A 20,935-nucleotide genomic window follows, 5' to 3' on the forward strand; every position below is an offset into this window, starting at 1 on the left:
TTCTTTTTTTTGAGATGGAGTCTCGCTCTGTCACCCAGGCTGGAGTGCAGTGGCGCAATCTCGACTCACTGCAACCTCCGCCTCCTGGGTTCACGCCACTCTCCTGCCTCAGCCTCCTGAGTAGCTGAGACTACAGGCGCCTGCCACCGTGCCTGGCTAATTTTTTGTATTTTTAGTAGAGATGGGGCTTCACTGTGGTCTCGATCTCCTGACCTTGTGATTCGCCCGCCTTGGCCTCCCAAAGTGCTGGGATTACAGGCGTGAGCCACCGCGCCCGGCTCATTGTTACTCTTAAAAATTATTACTTGGATTTAAGTTTTCAGAATAAGGACCTAGAATAAAGGCACTAAAATTACATAAAAATGGTGACAAAGGTAAGCCCAAGGATTACACAAGGAATATTCAACAGCACCTGCAATATGCTGTCGAAAATTGGGTGAGATATATATATATATTGTGCAACTTTTAAACTCACATATATGTAACACATTACTGTTCTGAAAATATCAAATTTCATAATCATGATACAACTTAATAAAGCTGAGTTAAATAAACATATTTGAGACATTTAGTAAGGTTATATAAAATGCAGTATTAATCCCTTATCTGCAATTTCAGTTACCTGCAGTCAATCATGGTCTGAAAATATTAAAACAAAAGAGTCCAGAAATTAACAATTCATAAGATTTAAATTGCAAGCCATTCTGAATAGCATGATAAAATCTTGCACTGTCCTGCTTCATGTCACCAGGGATGTGAATCATCCCTTTATCCAGTGTATCCATGCTGTATATGCTATATGCCAATTAGTCTCTTAGCAGTCCTTTTATCAGATTTAAAAAAAAAACCCATGGTATATATAGCGTACTATCTCAGATTTCAGACATCCACTGGAGGTCTTGGAATGTATTCCCTGAGGATAAGTGAAGACTACTGCATATCACTTTGAAATAGCAGTTTCCCAAGACAATATCAACCAAGGTAACAGAAAGCTTTTCCCTTCTCTAAAAGAAGTAAAGCCGCAGAACATTTGGTTGCTTTGCCTATTTCACCTCAAAACTGAAGAAAAACCTTCTTGGACTACTTGAATCAAATCAATTCTGCTGTAATCTTAACTGAGACAATCCCAATTTTAGGAAACTGGTTAATGGATAAGTTACCACGTTACATTAAGATTATTTAATACGTTTTTGCTTTGTTGGTAATATAACAGATCAATACTTACTGAATCTCAAAACTTAATTTTTCTACTATCTACTAATTTTATCCCTTATTATTCACCTTCCATGGAATAAAAGAAATGTAACATGCAGTAAAAATTTGTTAAATGAAGTAAGTAATTTTTATCATTTTTAGTTCAGCATTGGCGCATATGCCAAATACAATCTTGGCAACCCAGCTCTCTCTAAATAAAAAACACTTTTAATTTTTCAAGGCATTTTCATTGGAACTAATACCCAAAACCTCCCCGATGCCATAGATCTTATCACAATTTTGCAGAGAACCACAGGTTCACTGAGTTATATTCAGTTATGGCATGTATATTCTCCAAGTGCCTGCCAGTCACTGTTCTAGGGGCTGGGGATATAGCAGTGAACAAAACAAAAATCTCTACTTTCATGGAAATTGCATTCTAGTAAGAAAGACATTAGCAAAATCTTTAAGGTGGAAAGTGGTGGGAAATGTTTGGAGAAAAAGAAATTGTGAAAGGAAGATAAGGTATATTCACGCCATTGGCAAAACTCCAGTAAAAATCTAGGTAACAGTGAACTGGTGGAAGATGTCAGAACTCTGAAACATGATTCTTTCCAGTAGAATTATCAGCTTGTAAAGAAGGTGTCATTAACTAAATATATTTCTATAATACTTTTCTTGTAAGCCACCATCTAAAAAGTAACTTTTCTTTTTTCTGAGACAGAGTCTCGCTCTGTCACCCAGGCTGGAGTGCAGTGGTGCGATCTCAGCTCACTGCAAGCTCCGCCTCCTGGGTTCAAGCCATTCTCCTGCCTCAGCCTCCCGAGTAGCTGGGACTACAGGTGCCTGCCACCACACCCGGCTAATTTTTTGTATTTTTAGTAGAGACAGGGTTTCACCGTGTTAGCCAGGATGGTCTCAATCTCCTTGCCCACCTTGGCCTCCCAAAGTGCTGGAATTACAGCCATGAGCCACCGCGCCCAGCCAAGAAACTACTTTTAAAGCTGGGCAGACTGGCATATGCCTGTAGTTCCAGCTACTTGGGAAGCTAAGGCAGGATGACTGCTTGAACCCAGGAGTTGAAGACCAGCCTAACATAGTGAGACTCCCATTTTGGTGGTGGTGGGGGGCGGGGGGGGGGGGGGCGGGGAGTAGCTTTCAAGAAAGAACTGTTAGCAGCATGTTATTTAATAATCCTTCTTACCACTAAACCTCATTGTATAAACTGACCCACCATGCAACAAAATCAAATAAACACAAAAAACTGGCAGAAATGTCTTGACTTTTCCTACTTACCATAAGCATTGGGGAAGTCCCCAGGTCCTGGTCCCGGATAAAAAGGACCTGGCCCCGGTGGTTGAACTGGATATTGTTGTGGGGGCCCAACATAAGGAGGGCCACTGTGACGGTACTAGAAAAGAGAAAGTATGAACATATAAATAATATGGTCTCTGGGGCCAAAAACCATAATAAAATAATAATAAGAAAAAAGTAGCTTACTACAGAAAGTAAAGTTCTCTGTGTAAGAGAATCATTTAAATGAGGTAAAGCCATTGGGTCAAACACATTCAAAATGCTTGCTTGCCATGAAGATACAATGAGAATGAAGAGAAAGGTGCAGCTTAGTAAAGCCATACAACATATCAGCACACGGGCAGACGTCAGCTCACTGTAAAATAATCTCAGGCTGATAACTTTTCAATGACATTAAAGGATTTCAGGAACAGCATAATCACTGAGCCCATTTTAGAGCAGTTGGTTGTGGTGAGTGGAAGGGAGAAAGCAAGTAGATAAAAACAATTTCTCTGTCATTTTAAAAAATTTTGAGTAAACAGATGTAGAAATATCTTCACATAGCATAATGAAAAAATCACAAAAGGGCTAATTTGTAACCAACAAAACAGTTCACATGTCACCAAAAACTAATGCCATAATTCATCCTCCCAGCTCCCTCTGGTGAGAATCTGGGTTTATTCCCACTCTACTGCTGGACCACCTAGGCCTCAAAGATACTTTACCTGTGGTATACAGTACTGAGGCCCCTGGGGCACTGGGTACGGCATGGGCAGATGGTTAACCATCATGATGTGCTGATTAGCCTGGTACACTGCAGTGGGTGTCTGTGCACCAGGACGAATGGATGGACTGCTGTTCGGGATGGTAGCTCTAGGAGGCTGTATTTGAGGCCTCTGGAAAAACTGGGAAGGGGAGAAAAAAAAAATTTTTTTTTCTTTCTTTTTTTTCTTTTTTTTTTTTTTACAAAGGGGAATATATAAATTTTACTGTCTCCTTTTCTTCACTAATAAAAATCTGGTCAACTTGAATTACAATTACAATATGTATAAAAAGAATAAATTACCTATTGCTGGGTTTCCAAAAATACACCACACGAGGGCGAGCTCTTATCAGTATCATCACATATTTGAAAACAGTAGGATAGTTTCGACCTGACTGTATAAATACGTATGTATAGATGCATACATATATGTATATACACATACTGTATAAATATACACATATATGTATAATAAAGTATAACAAAAGGGGTAGCTGATATTTCTCTATTATATAAAAGAACTGACTCTGATAAAGAGTAAGTGGTTCATTATCAACTCATTAAAAATTAAAAGTAGTCTCCTAAAAGACTGCTGCTCAAGTAATTTATAAAATACTTAGAACAAGAAGAAATCTCTTTGATCATAAAATATTTACCCAGTCCATCAGGGTCAAGCTAAATTAAACCATCTGTAGGGTTGTCACATGCTGAACTACGCAGTTTTTTTCCTCTCCAAAAGGTGGCACAATCCTATACTAAACTGAGCCTTCTAGAATAGTTTGTAATAACAGTGGACAATCTAGACAGGCCTAAGAATGGTCTAGAATGAGCAGAGTTCAAATTTCTCAAAATGGCAACCAGTATCTGTAGTTATTTATAATTTTGACTGCAGGCTTAAAAGCCTTGAAACAATATACCAATAGTAAATTTCCAATGTGAATGTATCCATTCATTAGCAATCAATCTCAATGTAATAATAATAAGCAGACTGAGTTATAAACAGGCCATGCAGAACCAGTAGTTTGTTACCTGGATAGGTCTGAATCCTCCCTTCAAATATGAAGCAAGAAAGCAGCAGGAAACAGAAAGAAAGCCAATGGAAAAGCTTACAGATCAGTTGGAAGGGACAGGACATAGCATGCAGCTCAACAAAAGTATCTTTCTATTTAGTAATAATAGGAGAAGAAAGAAGACTAGAAAATCAAAATGACAGTTCTTCACTTGAGAATTTAATCACACGTAGAATCAAAGAATCAAGTCACATTTAACTGAAATCCAGTGGCAAAAATCCTCAACTCTTATTAATAGCCACAAGTTACAGCAGTGTGCAAGGAAATGTCTGCTTGGTGGCACAAGTACAGTTGTGTGATTACTGGTTCCTACTCTTGGATCTCATGAGCACCCATTTCATGATCTGGCATTGTCTAGCATCTCTATGATCTACTCGCCATCTGTGTCATTTGTTATTTTTGTAAAAGTCCTAAGAAATAAACTTTTCAATATATATTAGACTCTTCATGACAGAGACTTGCTTGCTCTTTTTAACTAATCAGGTACATAAGAGGGCATTTACAGCTCTAAAACGGAGGACTATAATAACAATCTTAAATATGGTCTTGCACCAAAATAAATAAAGCAGCAAAATATTTGTTGCTATCAGTACAAATAAAGCCAAGCTTCGACCTTTGGGCCCACTCTGGTCTATTCTGTCCTACTCTTAGGCATCAAGCTACCCAGAGATGGCATAAGTAACTTCATTTTGTGCTCAAAAGGAAGAACTGGGATCTAGTGTCCAAGGCTCATCCCCATTCAGCCTTCATACCCCAGGGCAAAGAAGGCCCTAAAGAAATTAAGTCACAGAAAAACAACAGCCAGAAAAGTATAGCAGGAGAATGGAATAAATGGGGGAAACCAAAGGGACAGGCCACAGAGAGTAGGTGATGGAGATGAAAAGAAAGCACAGGAGGCAAAGTTGGTAACATAGGAACCTGGGCTGCACTACAACTACAGGAACTATCTTCTAGTTATCTCCACTGACACAGTTTTGGTGACAACATTTTTTTTTTTGGCTGTTAACAGGAACAATAAAGCAGTAAACTTCCCAATACTTGACTGCATTTCTCCTAATTACCAAGCAGAGAGAATCTATTATGCATCAATGCATGTGATCTGCAAACACCATTTCAGGAACAAACTTAAGTATTTTTATAATGTAGCTAATATCAGGACCCACAAAAATGATACAAGCCTCAAGCAGAGAAGACTCATTATCTGTTCAACTTATTGGGCATTACTAAATCACACAGGCAGAGGGTAAAATCTTCATACTGAAAGATCCTTTGAAATCAACTGTAGAGGGCAGCCCAGCCAAGATAAAGGGCGTATCAAATGAACACAGGTGACCATCTATGATGGTAACATTATCATCAAATCATGTTAAAATACTCCTATGCTGCCTGAATAAACAGGGTGTTACGGGGTTGGTAAGGAGAGGAGAAAGAAAACTAATCCATTAACTTACGCAGAGTAAGAAAAATAGACACGGGCAACGTTTTCCAAAAATTTTAACAGTCTGTATATGAAATCTTTTCTTACCCTATTTTCCAGCTGTTCTGATGAAACTTTTAATCAGCCTGTCCAGAATAACTGAGGTTACATCTTATTCAAGGTTTCTGAACAGTATGAAACTTATTTTCCTCAGTGACTTTCAAGTAAAAAGTGTTTCCAATGATATTCCTAATATTAATACATAGCTGAACCAAAAAGCCACTAAATATGTGATTATACTGATATAATAATTTTTTTTTTTTTTTTTTTGGAGATGGAGTCTTACTCTGCCGCCTAGGCTTGAGTGCAGTGGCATGATCTTGGCTCACTGCAACCTCCACATCCTGGGTTCAACGATTCTCCTGCCTCAGCCTCCTGACTAGCTGGGACTATAGGTGCCCGCCACCATGCCTGGCTAATTTTTGTATTTTTAGTACAGACGGGGTTTCACCATATTGGCTAGGCTGGTCTGGAATACCTGACCTTCTGATCCACCCACCCTGGCCTCCACCAAAGTGCTGGGATTACAAGCATGAGCCACTGCGCCTGGCCAATATACTAATTTTTATACACTAAGAATTCAGATTTGAAGCTAAAGAGAAATGTATTTATAAAGCACCAACCTAAGCATTTTACATATATATATACACACACACACATATATACACATACTTTTTTTTTTTGAGACAGAATCTTGCTCTGTCACCAGGCTGAAGTGCAGTGGCGTGATCTCGGCTCACTGCAACCGCCACCTCCCGGGTTCAAGCGATTCTCCTGCCTCAACCTCTTGAGTAGCGGGACTATAGGCGCCCGCCACCACGCCCAGCTAAATTTTTTTATTTTTAGTACAGACAGGGTTTCACCGTGTTAGCCAAGATGGTCTCGATCTCCTGACCTCGTGATCCACCTGCCTTGGCCTCCCAAAGTGCTGGGATTGCAGGTGTGAGCTACCGTGCCCGGTCAACATATATATATTAACTCATGCTCACAAATGACCTTGAAGGCAAGTACTATTATTAACAGTCGTAAGATACATGTAAAAACTGAGGAACAGGGAGATTAAATAACTCACTGAAAGCCCCCTGCCATCTGTAACTAAAACACAGTCAGGTTATAGACATGTACTTTTAACTGTTACACATACTACCTCTCATGAAATGGAATACCCCCATATTTTTAAATAAACCAGCAGAAATCTTTTCCTTACAAATGCTGAAGGGATGTGGCAGGACCTTTATCCAACTATACTAATGGGTGGCATGTCCCTCAACCATAACCGATTCCTGGTAAGAAAAATTTTCCATCAAGTTACTTCACAAAATACATGCTTATCATTCAAGAAAACAAATTTCTTCTACCTACACAACTCTAATTCTCTGTCTCCCAAAAAGTGACTGCAACTTGTTCATATGCTAAAAGCATATCCTTGGCATACCATTTTACAGACTTACTTTTGCTCAACTTCACTGCATTAATACTTTTTACAACAATAGTCCATCTGGAGCTTGTGTTTTCCACTTAAAAGTACAGGATCACTTACACACACACACGCGCGCGCACCAGGAGAGATTCTAGAAAAGCGGTAGTAACTAGAAATGCAAAAAAAAAAAAAAAAAAAAAAAAAAAAAATCTCCTTTTTGTACTCCTCCCGAACCATTCAATTACAAATGCATAATTAAATTTAATAGTAATGCAAGAAATTCAGATTCTCAGTTGGGCAAGTATAGCAATAAACCACAGGTTATTAAAAGGAACATATAAATGGGCTTTCCCAAACTGCTTGCAATCCTTCAAATTTCTTTCCTTCTCAGCTGAGTGATGAACGATCATTAAGAGTCAAACTCTCCTGAATGGAAGGAGCCATTTAGTCTCACCATCCACTTAAAAGTCTGAATATCTTTTACAATATACAACTGGGGATATGAAACTTTAGCAACTTAAGATACAATTTCTTTTCAAAATTAAATGGAGTTCTAACACTGTAAAACTCTTCCTTCTACTGACCCCCAATTTTTCTCCCTATATCACCTATCCACTTCTCATGTCCCTCCCTAAAACCACAAAGAAGTCTAATCCTACTCCATAAGTGACAGACCACTAAGTCATGTGAACATTGTCATTACTGCCAATTTTCACCCACCTTGGCCTCCCAAAGTGCTGGGATTATAAAGGCATGAGCCACCGTGCCTGGGCCATTACTGCCAATTTTCACACCACTATTTTTTGTTTCAAGCCAATCATAACCCTCTCCTAGCATCCTGTTCCTCCAACCAAGATTTCTAATTCCCAAACCAGCTTGATCTTTTCTTTCAATCTTGTTCCAACACAAAGGTAACGAGGTGGGGTCTGCCCAGAATGTACTTGGCACTCACTAAAAAAAATCTGTTCCTGAGTGAAAGGGCAATATATCTCTCTGATTCCTGCCAGCTCCAATTCCATTAATGAAACCAAGAACCAGAGGAGCACTTTTGTCAACCATATTTTACTACTGATTGGTACTGACACTCATTTAAAGCATTTAAATCCTCTTTATACATAACCTGGCTAAATAAGCCATGTTCTTCACTTCAGTGTGTACTCTTACAATTGTGTTTTGAAGCTCATATGGAGGATTTTGTAGTTGGTAACTTTGAAAATTTATCTGGCTCAACAACCCATCGTTTCAGATTGTACCAATTGCATGACAATGTCAAACTACATAATCATTAGAAAACCTGACATAAATGTCACTTATCCAAGTAACTGATAAAAATCCTGCAAAGAGCTAGGCAGAGAAAAGAGAGCCATGCATGCACATAAAATTCCCCTCCAAACTTCATTTCAATCTGTTTTAATTCTTCCATCTTTCAAGGATTTATTATTAATACGCCAGGAGGATGACAGAGGAAGGTGAAAACTCTCATTTGAGGTAGTATTTTGGGCAGATCCAACAAGATAGGATACTTTTAAAACAGAGGCTGAATTTAGCATACTTATAATTGCTTACTTTCCCAGAAACACTCTAGAAGCCAGAAGAAAAAATGTTTCCTCTCGAAAACTCCTTCTAAAGATGCAATAATTCATATCATTACCCAAAGCTTCCTCATCAAAAATGTCTAACAAATGGTGTTTGAACGTGCTGGTAATTATGAAATACCATTTTTCATGACTTTGCTCAGTAAAAGCACAAAAAGACAAAAACACCCAATAAATTATATAACAGAAATTCTCTGCAATATTTCTATTTTTTAATTATTATTATATCTGTTATGGTGATGTGTGATCACTGACCTTTTATGTTATCACTGTAACTGGGAGCACCATGAACTGCACCCATAGAAGATAGTAAACTTAAGACAGTTGTGTGTGTTCTAACTGCTCCACCTACTGTCTGTTGTCCCCTGCCACTCCCATCTTTCTCCTCTCCTTAGACCTTCCTATTCAGCAGACACAATAATATTGAAGTTAGGCCATTATATCTAAATTAATAACTGAACAGTGGCCTCTATGTGGTCTTGTGCCACATCTCTCACTTTAAATAAAAACTACAAATGACTAAACTTAGTGAGGAAGGCATGTTAAAAGCTGGAATAGGCTGAAAGCTACTTCAAAAGCCAAGTTGTAAATGCAAAGAATAAGTTCTTGGAGGAAATTTAAAGTGCTACTCTCCAGTGAACACACAAATGATAAGAAAGCAAAACAGCCTTATTGCTGGTATGGAGAAAGTGAGAGCAGTTTGGATAGAAGATCAAACCAGCTACAACATTCCCTTAAGCCAAAATGTAATCCAAAGCAAACTCCTAACTCTCATTTCAATTCTATGAAGGCTGAGAGGTAAGAAAGCCACAGAAGAAAAGTTTGAAGCTAGTAGAGGTTAGCTCATGAGGTTGAATGAAAGCAGCTGTCTCCATAACATAAAAGTGCAAGGTGAAGCAGCAAGTGCTTATGGAGAAACTGCTTCAAGTTATCCAGAAGATCCAGCCAAGATAACTGATGAAAGTGCCTACACTAAACACATGATTTTAAGTGTAGATGAAACAGCCATCTATTGAAACAAGATGTCATGCATTGACTTCTCTCTAACCAGGACTTTCATAGCTAGTGAGAAGTCAATGCCTAGCATCAAAGCTTCAAAGATTCAACAGGCTGACTCGACTTTTAGGTGCTAATATAGTTGGTGACTTTAATTTGAAGCCAGTACTTATTTACTATCCGGAAAATCCTAGGGCCCTTAAGAAATATGCTAAATCTACTCAGACTATGCCCTATAAATAAAACAACAAAGCCAGAATGATAGCACATCTGTTGGCAGCATGGGTTACTGGTTATTTTAAGGCCATTGTAGAGAGCTTAGATTTCTTTCAAAATATTACTGCTTGCTGGGAAAACACCTAGTCACCCAAGAGCTCTGAGGGAGATGTATACAGAGATTAATGTTGCTTTCATGCCTGCTAACACATCTACTCTGCAGCCTATGGATCAAGGATTTGTTTTGATTTTCTTTTTTTTTTTTTTTTTTTTTTTTTTGAGACGGAGTCTTGCTCTGCCACCCAGGCTGGAGTGCAGTGGCCGGATCTCAGCTCACTGCAAGCTCCGCCTCCCGGGTTTACGCCATTCTCCTGCCTCAGCCTCCCGAGTAGCTGGGACTACAGGCGCCCGCCTCGTCGCCCGGCTAGTTTTTTGTATTTTTAAGTAGAGACAGGGTTTCACCGTATTAGCCAGGATGGTCTCGATCTCCTGACCTCGTGATCCGCCCGTCTCGGCCTCCCAAAGTGCTGGGATTACAGGCTTGAGCCACTGCGCCCGGCTTGTTTTGATTTTCAAGTCTTATTATTTAAGAAGTATATTTTGTAAGGCTACAGCTGCCATACATACTGATTTCTCTGATGGTTCTGGGCAAACTACATTAAAAACTTCCTGGAAAGGATTCACCATTGCTGATGCCATTAATAACATTCCTGGATGCAGTGGTGTCCGACTGGAGTCCCAGCTACTTAGGAGGCTGACGTAGGGCAGGGCAGGGCAGGGCAGGGAAGGGGAAGGGAAGAAACATTTGTGATTCATGGGAGAAGGCCAAAATATCAACATTAACAAGCATTTGGAAGAAGCTGATTCCAATACTCATGGATGACTATGAGGTATTCAAGACTTCAGTAGAAGAAGTAAGTGTTGATATAGTGGAAACAGCAAGAGAACTAGAATTAGAAATAGCACCTGGGCCGGGAGCAGTGGCTCACGCCTGTAATTCCAACACTTTGGGAAGTCGAGGCGGGCGGATCACCTGAGGTCAGGAGTTCGAGACCAGCCTGCCCAATATGGTGAAACCCCATCTCTACTAAAAATGCCAAAAATTAGCTGGGCATGGTGGCGAATGCCTGTAATCCCAGCTACTTGGGAGGATGAGCCAGGAGAATCACTTGAACCTGGGAGGTGGAGGTTGCAGTGAGCGGAGAAGGTGCCACTGCACTGCAGCCTGGACAATGAGAGTGAAACTCCATCTCAAAAAAAAGAAAAAGAAAAAAAAAAAAGTAGAGCCTGAAGATGTGACTGACTTTATCATGACAATCTCATGATAAAACTTGAACAAATGAGGACTGGTTTCATATGGAGGAGCAAAAAAAGAGTGATTTCCTGAGATGGCATCTACTCCTGGTAAGGAGCTGTGAACACTGTTGAAAGGACAATGAAAGATTTAGACTATTACATAAACCTAGTTGATAAAGCAGCAGCAGAGTTTGAGATTGACTCCAATGATAAAATAAGTTCTACTCTGCGTAAAATGCTGTTAAACAGCATCACCTGCTGCAGAGAAATCTTTCATGAAAATAAGAGTCCATTGGCTGGGTGCAGTAGCTTACGCCTGTAATCCCAGCACTTTGGGAGGCCAACGTGGGCGGATCACTTGAGGTCAGGAGTTTGAGAGCAGTCTGGCCAATAGGGTGAAACCTCAGCTCTACTAAAAACACAAAAAATTAGCCGGATATGGTGGCATGTGCCTATAGTCCCAGCTACTCAGGGGGCTGATGCAGGAGAATCACTTGAACCCAGGAGGTGGAGGTTGCAGTGAGCAGAGATTATGCCACTGCACTCCAGCCTGGGTGACACAGCAAGACTCCATCTCAAAAACAAATAAATTAAAAAAAAAAAAAAAAGAAGAGTCCATCAATGTGGCAAACTTTGTCTTATATCAAGAAATTGCCACAGCCACCTGAATCCTCAGCAACCACTACCCTGATCAGTAAGCACCTACCTACACTGAAGACGCTTCACCAGCAAAAAGATTACAACTCACTGAAGACTCAGATAATCATTAGCATTTTTTAGCCAGAAAGTATTTAATTACCGGCCAGGCGCGGTGGCACACATCTGTAATCCTAGCACTTCAGGAGGCCAAGGTGGGCAGATCATGAGGTCAGGAGTTCAAGATCAGCCTGGCCAACATGGTGAAACCCCGTCTCTACCAGAAATACAAAAATTAGCCAGCGTAGCGGCACGGGCCTGTAATCCCAGCTACTTGAGAGGCTGAGGCAGAATTGCTTGAACCCGGGAGGCAGAGGCTGCAATGAGCTGAGATCGCGCCACTGTACACCAGCCTGGGCGACTGAGCAAGATTCCGTCTCAAAAAAAGAGAAAGTATTTAATTACTATATGTACATGATTTTCTTACACATAATTCTACTGTTCAGTTAGCAGACTACAGCATAGTGGAAACATAACATACATACACTGGGAAACCAAAAAATTTACGTGACTTACTTTATTGCAGTATTTGCTTGATTGCTGTGGTCTGAAAACAAGTCTGCAATATCTCCGAGGCATGTCTATATTTACTAACTTGCAAAGCAATACAAAATATGCTTCTGAAATCTCTAGTGTTATGCAGTATACAGTTCAGCCTACTAGAAGATTAAAAACTAACATCTGCAATTAGGAATTTCCTTGGTGAGTATCTTTTAAAAGTCTAAAGTACTCTTGAAGAACAGTGCTATGATTTGCTGGCAAGTTATAAAGGGACAAGCTTTAAAGAGTCCACATAATGGAATATGACTCAGGTGTCAATTTGATAATCTGTTGATCCATGATAATTTATAACGGAGATTATTCCATTCCAAATTTTTTCTATATTTCTCTGCATGTGGTCAATATTATATAATTTAGGTTTCACTAAGAATCGGGATATGTAAGCCCTAGAGCTGAGTTGTTCAATACAGTAGCCACAAGTCATACTTGACTACTTATATTAAAAATTCAGTTCCGGGTCAAGCACGGTGGCTCACGCCTTTAATCCCAGCACTTTGGGAGGCTAAGGTGGGTGGATCGCTTGAGGTCAGGAGCTCAAGACCAGCCTGGCCAACATGGCAAAATCCTGACTCTACAAAAAATACAAAAATTAGTAGGGCGTGGTAGCTCACACCTGTAGTTCCAGCTACTCAGGTGGCCGAGGCACAAAAATCACTTGAACCTGGGAGGTGGAGGTTGCAGAGAGCTGAGATCGTGTCACTGCACTCCAGCCTAGGTGACAGAGTGAGACTCTGTCTCAAAAAAAAAAAAAAAAAAAATCAGTTACTTAGCTGCATTAGCCACATTTAAAGTGTTCAATAGCCATGTATAGCTAGTACAGCTATAGCAGTGAAAAGCACAAGTACAGAACATTTTCATCATCATAGAAACTCTATTACACAGTGCTACCCTAGAGGTTTATGTCAGGAACAGGAGGTGTTCTGTCAGATCATAAGGGAGAGTCTTGGAAATGAGCATCATAATAAAATACTTCATTCATGCTAAAAAATAGCTGGGGAAAAGGGGGAAAGACAGGCAGTCTCACTGCTAAAGGAAACTGACACTTACCAAGGACTTACTACATTTCAGACACTGTGATAGGCAGGTACTTTATCCTCACAACACCCATAGGAAATACGTGCAGTTATTATAAATCATCTCAATCTTATATCATTTATGAGCATATTTTACCCATTTTGCAGATGAGAAACCTGACGCCCAAAGATAATTTGCAGTGAAGCTGAAACTGAATCCCATTTTTACTGACTCCCAACATATATTTTCTTCACTATTTATGCTGCTACTATACAACTCCTTGTGAATGAGATACCAGATAAAGCCACCCATCACTCACTTGTATCAAGCTCCAAAAAACAAATAGTTCATAAGATCATAATTTAAGAGGTTTACGATTGTATAGATGTTTGAGATGGTTTGTTATTCATATTAATTTAATTCTGTTGCGCCAGGTCTGGTCCCAGAGGCAAGCCCAAGCCTTCATTTATTTTACTTTCCAAACCTCATAAATGGCCTATAGTAAAACAAATATATCTGGTCTAGGAATATAACACCACAAACTTTCAGTAAAGAAACCTTTAGGGATCATAACAAAAAAGAAATCTACATAAATCAGCTGTTCTTTTCAAAAGTTTCTTTTTTCACAAAAAGAACCAAACCACAACAGGAAAACATGCACAATTTCAATGCTTGCCACCAAGTAAGACATTTCTTGATGGCACATACTCCTCCTCTTGCTGCTGCTGCTAGTATATGCTGGTTTTATGAAGCTCATTATTTGTTTATGCTAAATCCTACTGCTTTGAATACAGCATATTTTTCAGCGTTTGTGAAAAGTATGTGAACTAAAATCATATATCAAAAAACTACAGTGTTTCGTCCTATGAACACTTTAAAATACCATTTCCCTGATCTTTCCCATAATGAAAAGACTACTTAGTCATAGTATATAACCAACACTTAATCTCTATTGTGAAACCCAAAAATAAAATAAGGACAGGAACATAAGTAACTTTAAACCAGAACTACACAGATTTTAATGACCAAGTACATAAAGTAAACACCACAAGCCAGAATCCAAATTATACCAAGTGACTTGCTATAATTCTGTGTGTACTTTCTGTTCTTTCAGTTTCTAATTACCTTGGGATTTTCAAGCATCAGTACAAAAATAGTTGACATATTTCTAAAGCCAAGAGTGTTTTGCATATAAAATGACTTAGCATTTCTCATTTTATCTTTGAAGAAAACTGTAATTCTAAAAGCTCTTCAGGTTATAAAATGCCAAAAGAATAGCACATCCTCAATAATCTGAAGAATCTCCACAAAAGACAAAAACTAACAGTAATATCAGGAAGGCGATAGGGCTGAAATAATCCTAACTGCAGCATGGCGCATTTGATTTGTGTGGACTCAAGAGGAGCTCTAGCCCTCCAAATGGAGTTACAAGACCTTCTAAATAAAAGAAGTTCCAAGAAATACACTCAAAGCAGTTTCTTGATTCCATTAAGAACAAAGAAAATGTTTACCATTTAAAATCTTGTTATTTTTTGTTTACTTGAATTCAGGTTAACTCTATCTTACACAGAAAAAATATTTAAATTCTAGATTACTAAACTGGGTGACGTTTTCTTTTCACAAGCAATTAATTCCAAAAAGCCTACCTAAATAATTATATAGTTTTTTGCAACAGCTACAGAACATACTTTGCAATTTTTACTAAGCATCAACAAAAAGTTATTATATTTGCTACTGGAGTTTAGAAACAACAATCATTAAAAACATCATCCAACAACAAATTCCTTCAAAAAATAAATTGAGATCAAAGCATGAAAGCATGTAAAATGATCAGAAAGGTAGCCACCGATGAATAATGCAATAAAGGACAAAAAAGAAATCTATTCAATGGCCAAAGCAAACTACCACAGATGAAAAAACCATTTGTGCCTTCAATTCCACTTTAAGTCTTAAGCATGTCAAATCCAAAATATCCCAGGACATGAGGGTTTTCCCTTTAAAAGCATATTCTCTGTATACCACTCAATATTTGTTTCCTCCAATAGCTTGCATTTCATTATGCAAGTCTCTATGTCTTGTTTTGTATTATGAGCAACTCCTCTGTAAATCTTTCAGGGTTTAGGTGCTACCTGACTTTAGATCTGAAGAGAAGATACTGTGAAATACAGATTCAGTAAGCAATTCTCAAATGGGAAATGCTGTCACTTCCATGGAAATGTACAGTGGTGTTTTTGTTTTGTTTTGCTTTGTTTTCTAATTGTCACTAGGGAAATTCTACCGGCATTTAGAGCCCAAAGGATACTAAATTAATTGTATTATATAGGGCAGTTTTGATAACTGGTTATCCCACCCAAATGCCAATACCTATTCCGTAGTGAAACAAACCAAACTGACCCCACATCTCCTGTGGATGCTACACCCTACATAATGCCGGTTCAGTTAGCTCTGCTCAGCTATGCCACTTCAACCCCATGTCTTTCTCCTCCTCTATTCAAGGTAATTACGGTTGCTGCCTGAGGCAAGGGTACAGACATCCTTATTCAATTCTCTGTGATATGATGAAAAGAATTTAACTGGTATTCAAGAAAAAAAGGATAACAAAGAAAAAAGTGCCAGCTACCTGAATTTTCTGAATTGAAAATCATTCCTCTGGGTTTATGCTGCATCTTAGGAACTCACCTCCAAGAACTATAGTTAAACAATAATTATTTTTCTTGGTAATAAATAAATAAATAATATAATAAACATTTATACTATTTTTTTTCCTTTTGAGACAAGGTCTCACTCTTTCACCCAGGCTAGAGTACAGTGGCACAATCACACCTCACTGCAACCTTGACCACGTGGGCTCAGATGATTCTCCTACCTCAGCCTCCCAGAGTAGCTGGGACTACAGGCATGCACCACCACGCCCAACTAATTTCTGTATTTATATATTTGTTTTGTAGAGATGAGGTTTCACCATGTTGCTGAGGCTGATCTCTAACTCCTGGGCTCAAGTGATCCACCTGCCTCAGCCTCCCAAAGTGCTGGGATTGCAGGCATCAAATACTGCATCCAGCCTATACTTCTATTTTTAAAATAATCAAAACTAGCCATAAATTCATGAGCATTATCATACAGCTAAACGACTAATCTGCTAACTCTTTACTGAGTCATACTGCACATGAAAATGTGGGCTGAAATCAATCTTTTCTCACAGAGATTTCTGAACATTTTCCCCAATTGCTGGAATTAAAGAAAGACAAAATGTACCACATAACTTTAAAGCTCATAAAAAAGTTTTCTTAGAAAACAGAATTTCCCAAAGCTCACTACAAACGCTTAAATACAGTATCCTAATTTTAGAACCACTATTATCGAACACAAGTAGCAGAAACACAACCTTAAAATTTGTGCTATTTTCATTAAGAACCTAAATTTTTTGATCAACAGTCTTTAAAAAAGTTACTAGTCTTAAATAAGAAATGCCCAGGCTATTTAGTAATCTGGATCTTTTTTGTTTTTTTTTTTTGTTTTGAGATGGAGTCTCGCTCTGTCGCCCAGGCTGGAGTGCAGGTATGATCTTGGCTCACTGCAACCTCTGCCTCCCAGGTTCAAGTGATCTCCTGTATCAGCCTCCCAAGTAACTGGGATTACAGGTGCCTGCCACCATGCTCGGCTAATTTTTGCATTTTTAGTACAGATGGGGTTTCACCATGTTGGCCAGGCTGGTCTTGAACTCCTGACCTCAAGTGATTCACCCACCTCGGCCTCCAAAGGTGTTGGGATTACAGGCGTGAGCAACCACACCTGGCCTATTAAGCAACACTGTTTTTGTTTCAAAATTCACTTATCATTCCATCAATCTACAGAGTAGAAAATCCAACAAAATAACTGTGGCCAATGGTAATGTTAATTCCTTCTACTTATAGTTTACCTTAAGCTATCTGAAATGACTTATGAAATAAACCAAGGTTTGAAAAACACAAGCATGTGAACAAAGACATTAACAAGTGCCTTACATAAAGGAGCTCAGAAAACATTTTCACCCTAATTCCTCTGCAGTTATTTCACAAATAAATAGTTTCTTTTCACTCTGCTTCTTGAGCAAAGATTCCCCAACGTCTCTCTCTTTTAGGAGTATTTGCCTTGTCCCTGGATTAAAATTTAAGCCACGACTCTATGGCCCTGGACTAAATTTTTAAATAAAATTATAAACACTCTTTTACACAAGAAACTAGTATTTTAATTATTAGTAGTCATAATACTAATCATATGCCCTAGTTACTATGTGCCAAACACCCTGCTAATCATTTTATTTTCATTATCTCATTTACTTTTCATAATAGTTTCTTTTTTTTTGAGACGGAGGCTCACAGTGTCACCCAGGCTAGAGTGCAGTGGTGAGGTCTCAGCTCACTGCAAGCTCCGCCTCCTGGGTTCATGCCATTCTCCCGCCTCAGCCTCCTGAGTAGCTGGGACTACAGGCGCTCGCCACCATGCCCGGCTAATTTTTTGTATTTTGAGTGGAGATGGGGTTTCACCGTGTTAGCGACGATGGTCTCGATCTCCTGACCTCGTGAGCCACCCACGTCAGCCTCCCAAAGTGCTGGGATTACAGGCGTGAGCCACTGTGCCCAGCCCATAATAGTTTCAACATGGTATTACTGTCTCCATTTTATAGGTGAGAAAACTAAGGTGGAGAGCAGTAAATGATTTATCCAAGAACCCTCGGTTATAACATGGAAGAATCAAACCTAGGTCTAGCTGATGGCAAAGTCCATCTTAAAGTATTAATACTTTACAATACTATCTCTGAATTAAAAAAAAAAAAAAATACCCCAAGGTTTTATTTCATTATGAAACCCAAACAATAGCCATCCACCTCATATAGCCATCCTCCTGCAAAGTACCTTTAATAACTCAGATTTGCTTTGCCTTTACAGTCTCCAGATTGGAAGGACTACATTTTGAGAAATAGAGTCAGGTATTAAATCACTCAAGACAATGGAAGCCTTCAACTAAACAATATCCACTAAGTAATAAGAATTCTAAATATGATAACACAGGCAAATACTGGTAATATTTATTTTATCCAACCATACTTTGTTCCATAACAATCATATTAAAGACAGCTACCACTTACTGACTGCTTGTTTTGTGTCAAATGCTTACACTATTTCTATGGCAGAAGTTATTTATCTCCATTTTACATATGAGGAAAAAAAGATGCAGAAAAAGACTTGCCTAACCAGCTGGTTAAATAGTAAAGCTTGTAATATGAACAGACTCTAAACCAAAGCTCTTTCAGCAGAAGAAAATGTTTCAGAATACCCCATAAAAAGCTATTGGGGGTTGGAGGGAGAACCCTGCAAGTCCTTCTGTCTTGCCACCTCTAAATAGATTCCTACTAAATGACAGTGTTCACATACATACTTTTGAAATTTTAATTTATACAATTATTTCATTTAGAAAACCAATAGCATAAAGTTATTTAAATTAATTAAGGTATCTATTATCTCTGTGTCCTAAGTATAAAAATAGTTCTATCCAGCAAATGGATGTACACTATTTTTAATCAATTTATTACTAGATCTCAGTTAGTAACTGAGTTTAAGTAGTTTTAGAAATACTAATGCTATTTTATACACATCAATACAGGTTATATCAGAATGTTAACAGAAAACCCATAGAATGCTGCCTGCTTCATTCAGTTAAATTTAACTTACTACAAATATCCACAAAATCTATAAACACTTAATATCTCAATTTTTCAACATTGTAAAATTTAAAAACAATCTTTGTTTGGCAAGAAAAAAAAACTGTAGCATTTTTTAAATGTGGCATAAACAGAGGCAAACGGATTTGTTAATAACAAAATGCAGTGAGATTAATGAAGGACAAAGAAAGTTGAATTAGATCAGATAAAAGCTACTCTTGAAATGAGTAATTTGAGTAGTTCTATGGGATGGCAGCATTCTAAGAGTCAGCAGCTACTAAAGCCCCCACCTATTAGTTAAGGGTGATAGTGAAGGGGCAAGGGTACAGTACCTGATGATGGGGAGGTCGAGGCCCCGCTGCAAACTGAGAAAAGGAGGGAAAACAAACACAAAAGGAAAGGCACAAAGAGTCAGAAACACCACAACAAAAACCAAAATTTCACACAATATGCCAAAAGAAAAAAACCCACAGCGGGGAAATAAAAAACAACACACAAAACAGTCAAAGCTTTGCTGCAGGACAGTGACAGACAGGTACTAAGATTCAACAGGTTAACACCGCTATCAGAATAGTTTGTCATTTATCAGCTGGGAGAGAAACAGGCTATGCTGTTAGGCATGTAAGGTACTCTCTGATAGGACTATTTTTTCAAAAACAACAACCCTAAAATAAGGCAAAAGAAAGTTTGAAAAATTAAGTGGTTACATTAAGACAAATGTGAAAACCAAGTATGCTGTATGTAACTGATACAGCTGGAGGAAACGAGAAAGTTTTTACATTACAAGACCTAACCAGGAGATAATTACAAAGTCCAGCAGGAAGCAAAAAATGTAAAAGGATTAATTGCAAATTTTCTTAAGTTAAATGGGATATCTTATCCATGAAATGGAAGTTTCAATATCTTAATTTCTTAGAGTCAAAGAAAAATTTTTTTATGACTTTACACACACACACACACACACACACACACACTTAAGTTTAAATGCAGTTAACTAGTATAGTTTAATACCAGGCATGTCAAGGCAAACAGCTAGTAAAGAACATCAGTCTCTAACACAATTAATCCAAGTGGTATTCTTACAGACTTGAGAAGGAAAAAGAGTAAATAAGTCAAATCTCTTAATTACTATAGACAACAGCAAAGCACTGTGTATATGTACCTATTGTTATCTAAGAATAAAGCACAAAGAAATGTAATTCCTCAGCTAAATCACTGAGTACTTGAAAGTGGCTAATATATATTCCAACCCTTCCACTAACTTAGAACAAAAGAAAAAGTTTTTTCACCTATGTGAATTTTAACTGCTAAACCTCTAGGATCAAATAATTCACTAGGCCAAATTTGGGTTTGAATACATTTTAACTGAAAGGAACAGACAAAAATATTGGGTTATGGAGAGCCATATTCTGGATACTAATACATTAGCTATTGTAATGTTAACCATCCTCTTCAATAGTAAAAGAAAATATTTAGAAAGCAGTGCTTAATGTAAACCATATACAGGGTTTTTATCTAACATATTTAAGGAGCTAAAATATATGTCTTTAGCTGTCTTGTTTTCTCTATAGAGACTTCCTTCTGTCAGCTTAACACTACAGATGAATTAGACTGACGATTAAGAAACAATGTCTCAAGCTCAG

General features: G+C 38.3%; 1 protein-coding gene across 21 annotated transcripts in view; it reads right to left on the minus strand.

Moving 5' to 3' along the window:
- EIF4G3 (eukaryotic translation initiation factor 4 gamma 3) overlaps positions 1–20,935 on the minus strand; it is a 375,220-nt gene that overhangs the window by 168,056 nt on the left and 186,229 nt on the right. For 11 of the 21 annotated variants that reach the window (XR_004060416.1, XM_030942485.1, XM_010364338.2 and 8 more), the window contains 3 exons: positions 19,625–19,657; positions 3,213–3,392; positions 2,491–2,605 (listed from right to left, as the gene is read on the minus strand). Coding sequence is in view for 19 of the 21 variants with exons in the window: in XM_030942485.1 (XP_030798345.1) it covers positions 2,491–2,605; positions 3,213–3,392; positions 19,625–19,657 (328 nt within the window). In the remaining 2 variants the exon portion in view is untranslated. The remainder of the gene's footprint in view (positions 1–2,490; positions 2,606–3,212; positions 3,393–19,624; positions 19,658–20,935) is intronic. The other 10 variants (XR_004060417.1, XM_010364336.2, XM_010364337.2 and 7 more) reach the window with 2 other exon arrangements.

The sequence above is a fragment of the Rhinopithecus roxellana genome, chromosome 12 (assembly GCF_007565055.1).
Source record: "Rhinopithecus roxellana isolate Shanxi Qingling chromosome 12, ASM756505v1, whole genome shotgun sequence".
NCBI classification, from domain to species: Eukaryota; Metazoa; Chordata; class Mammalia; order Primates; family Cercopithecidae; genus Rhinopithecus; species Rhinopithecus roxellana.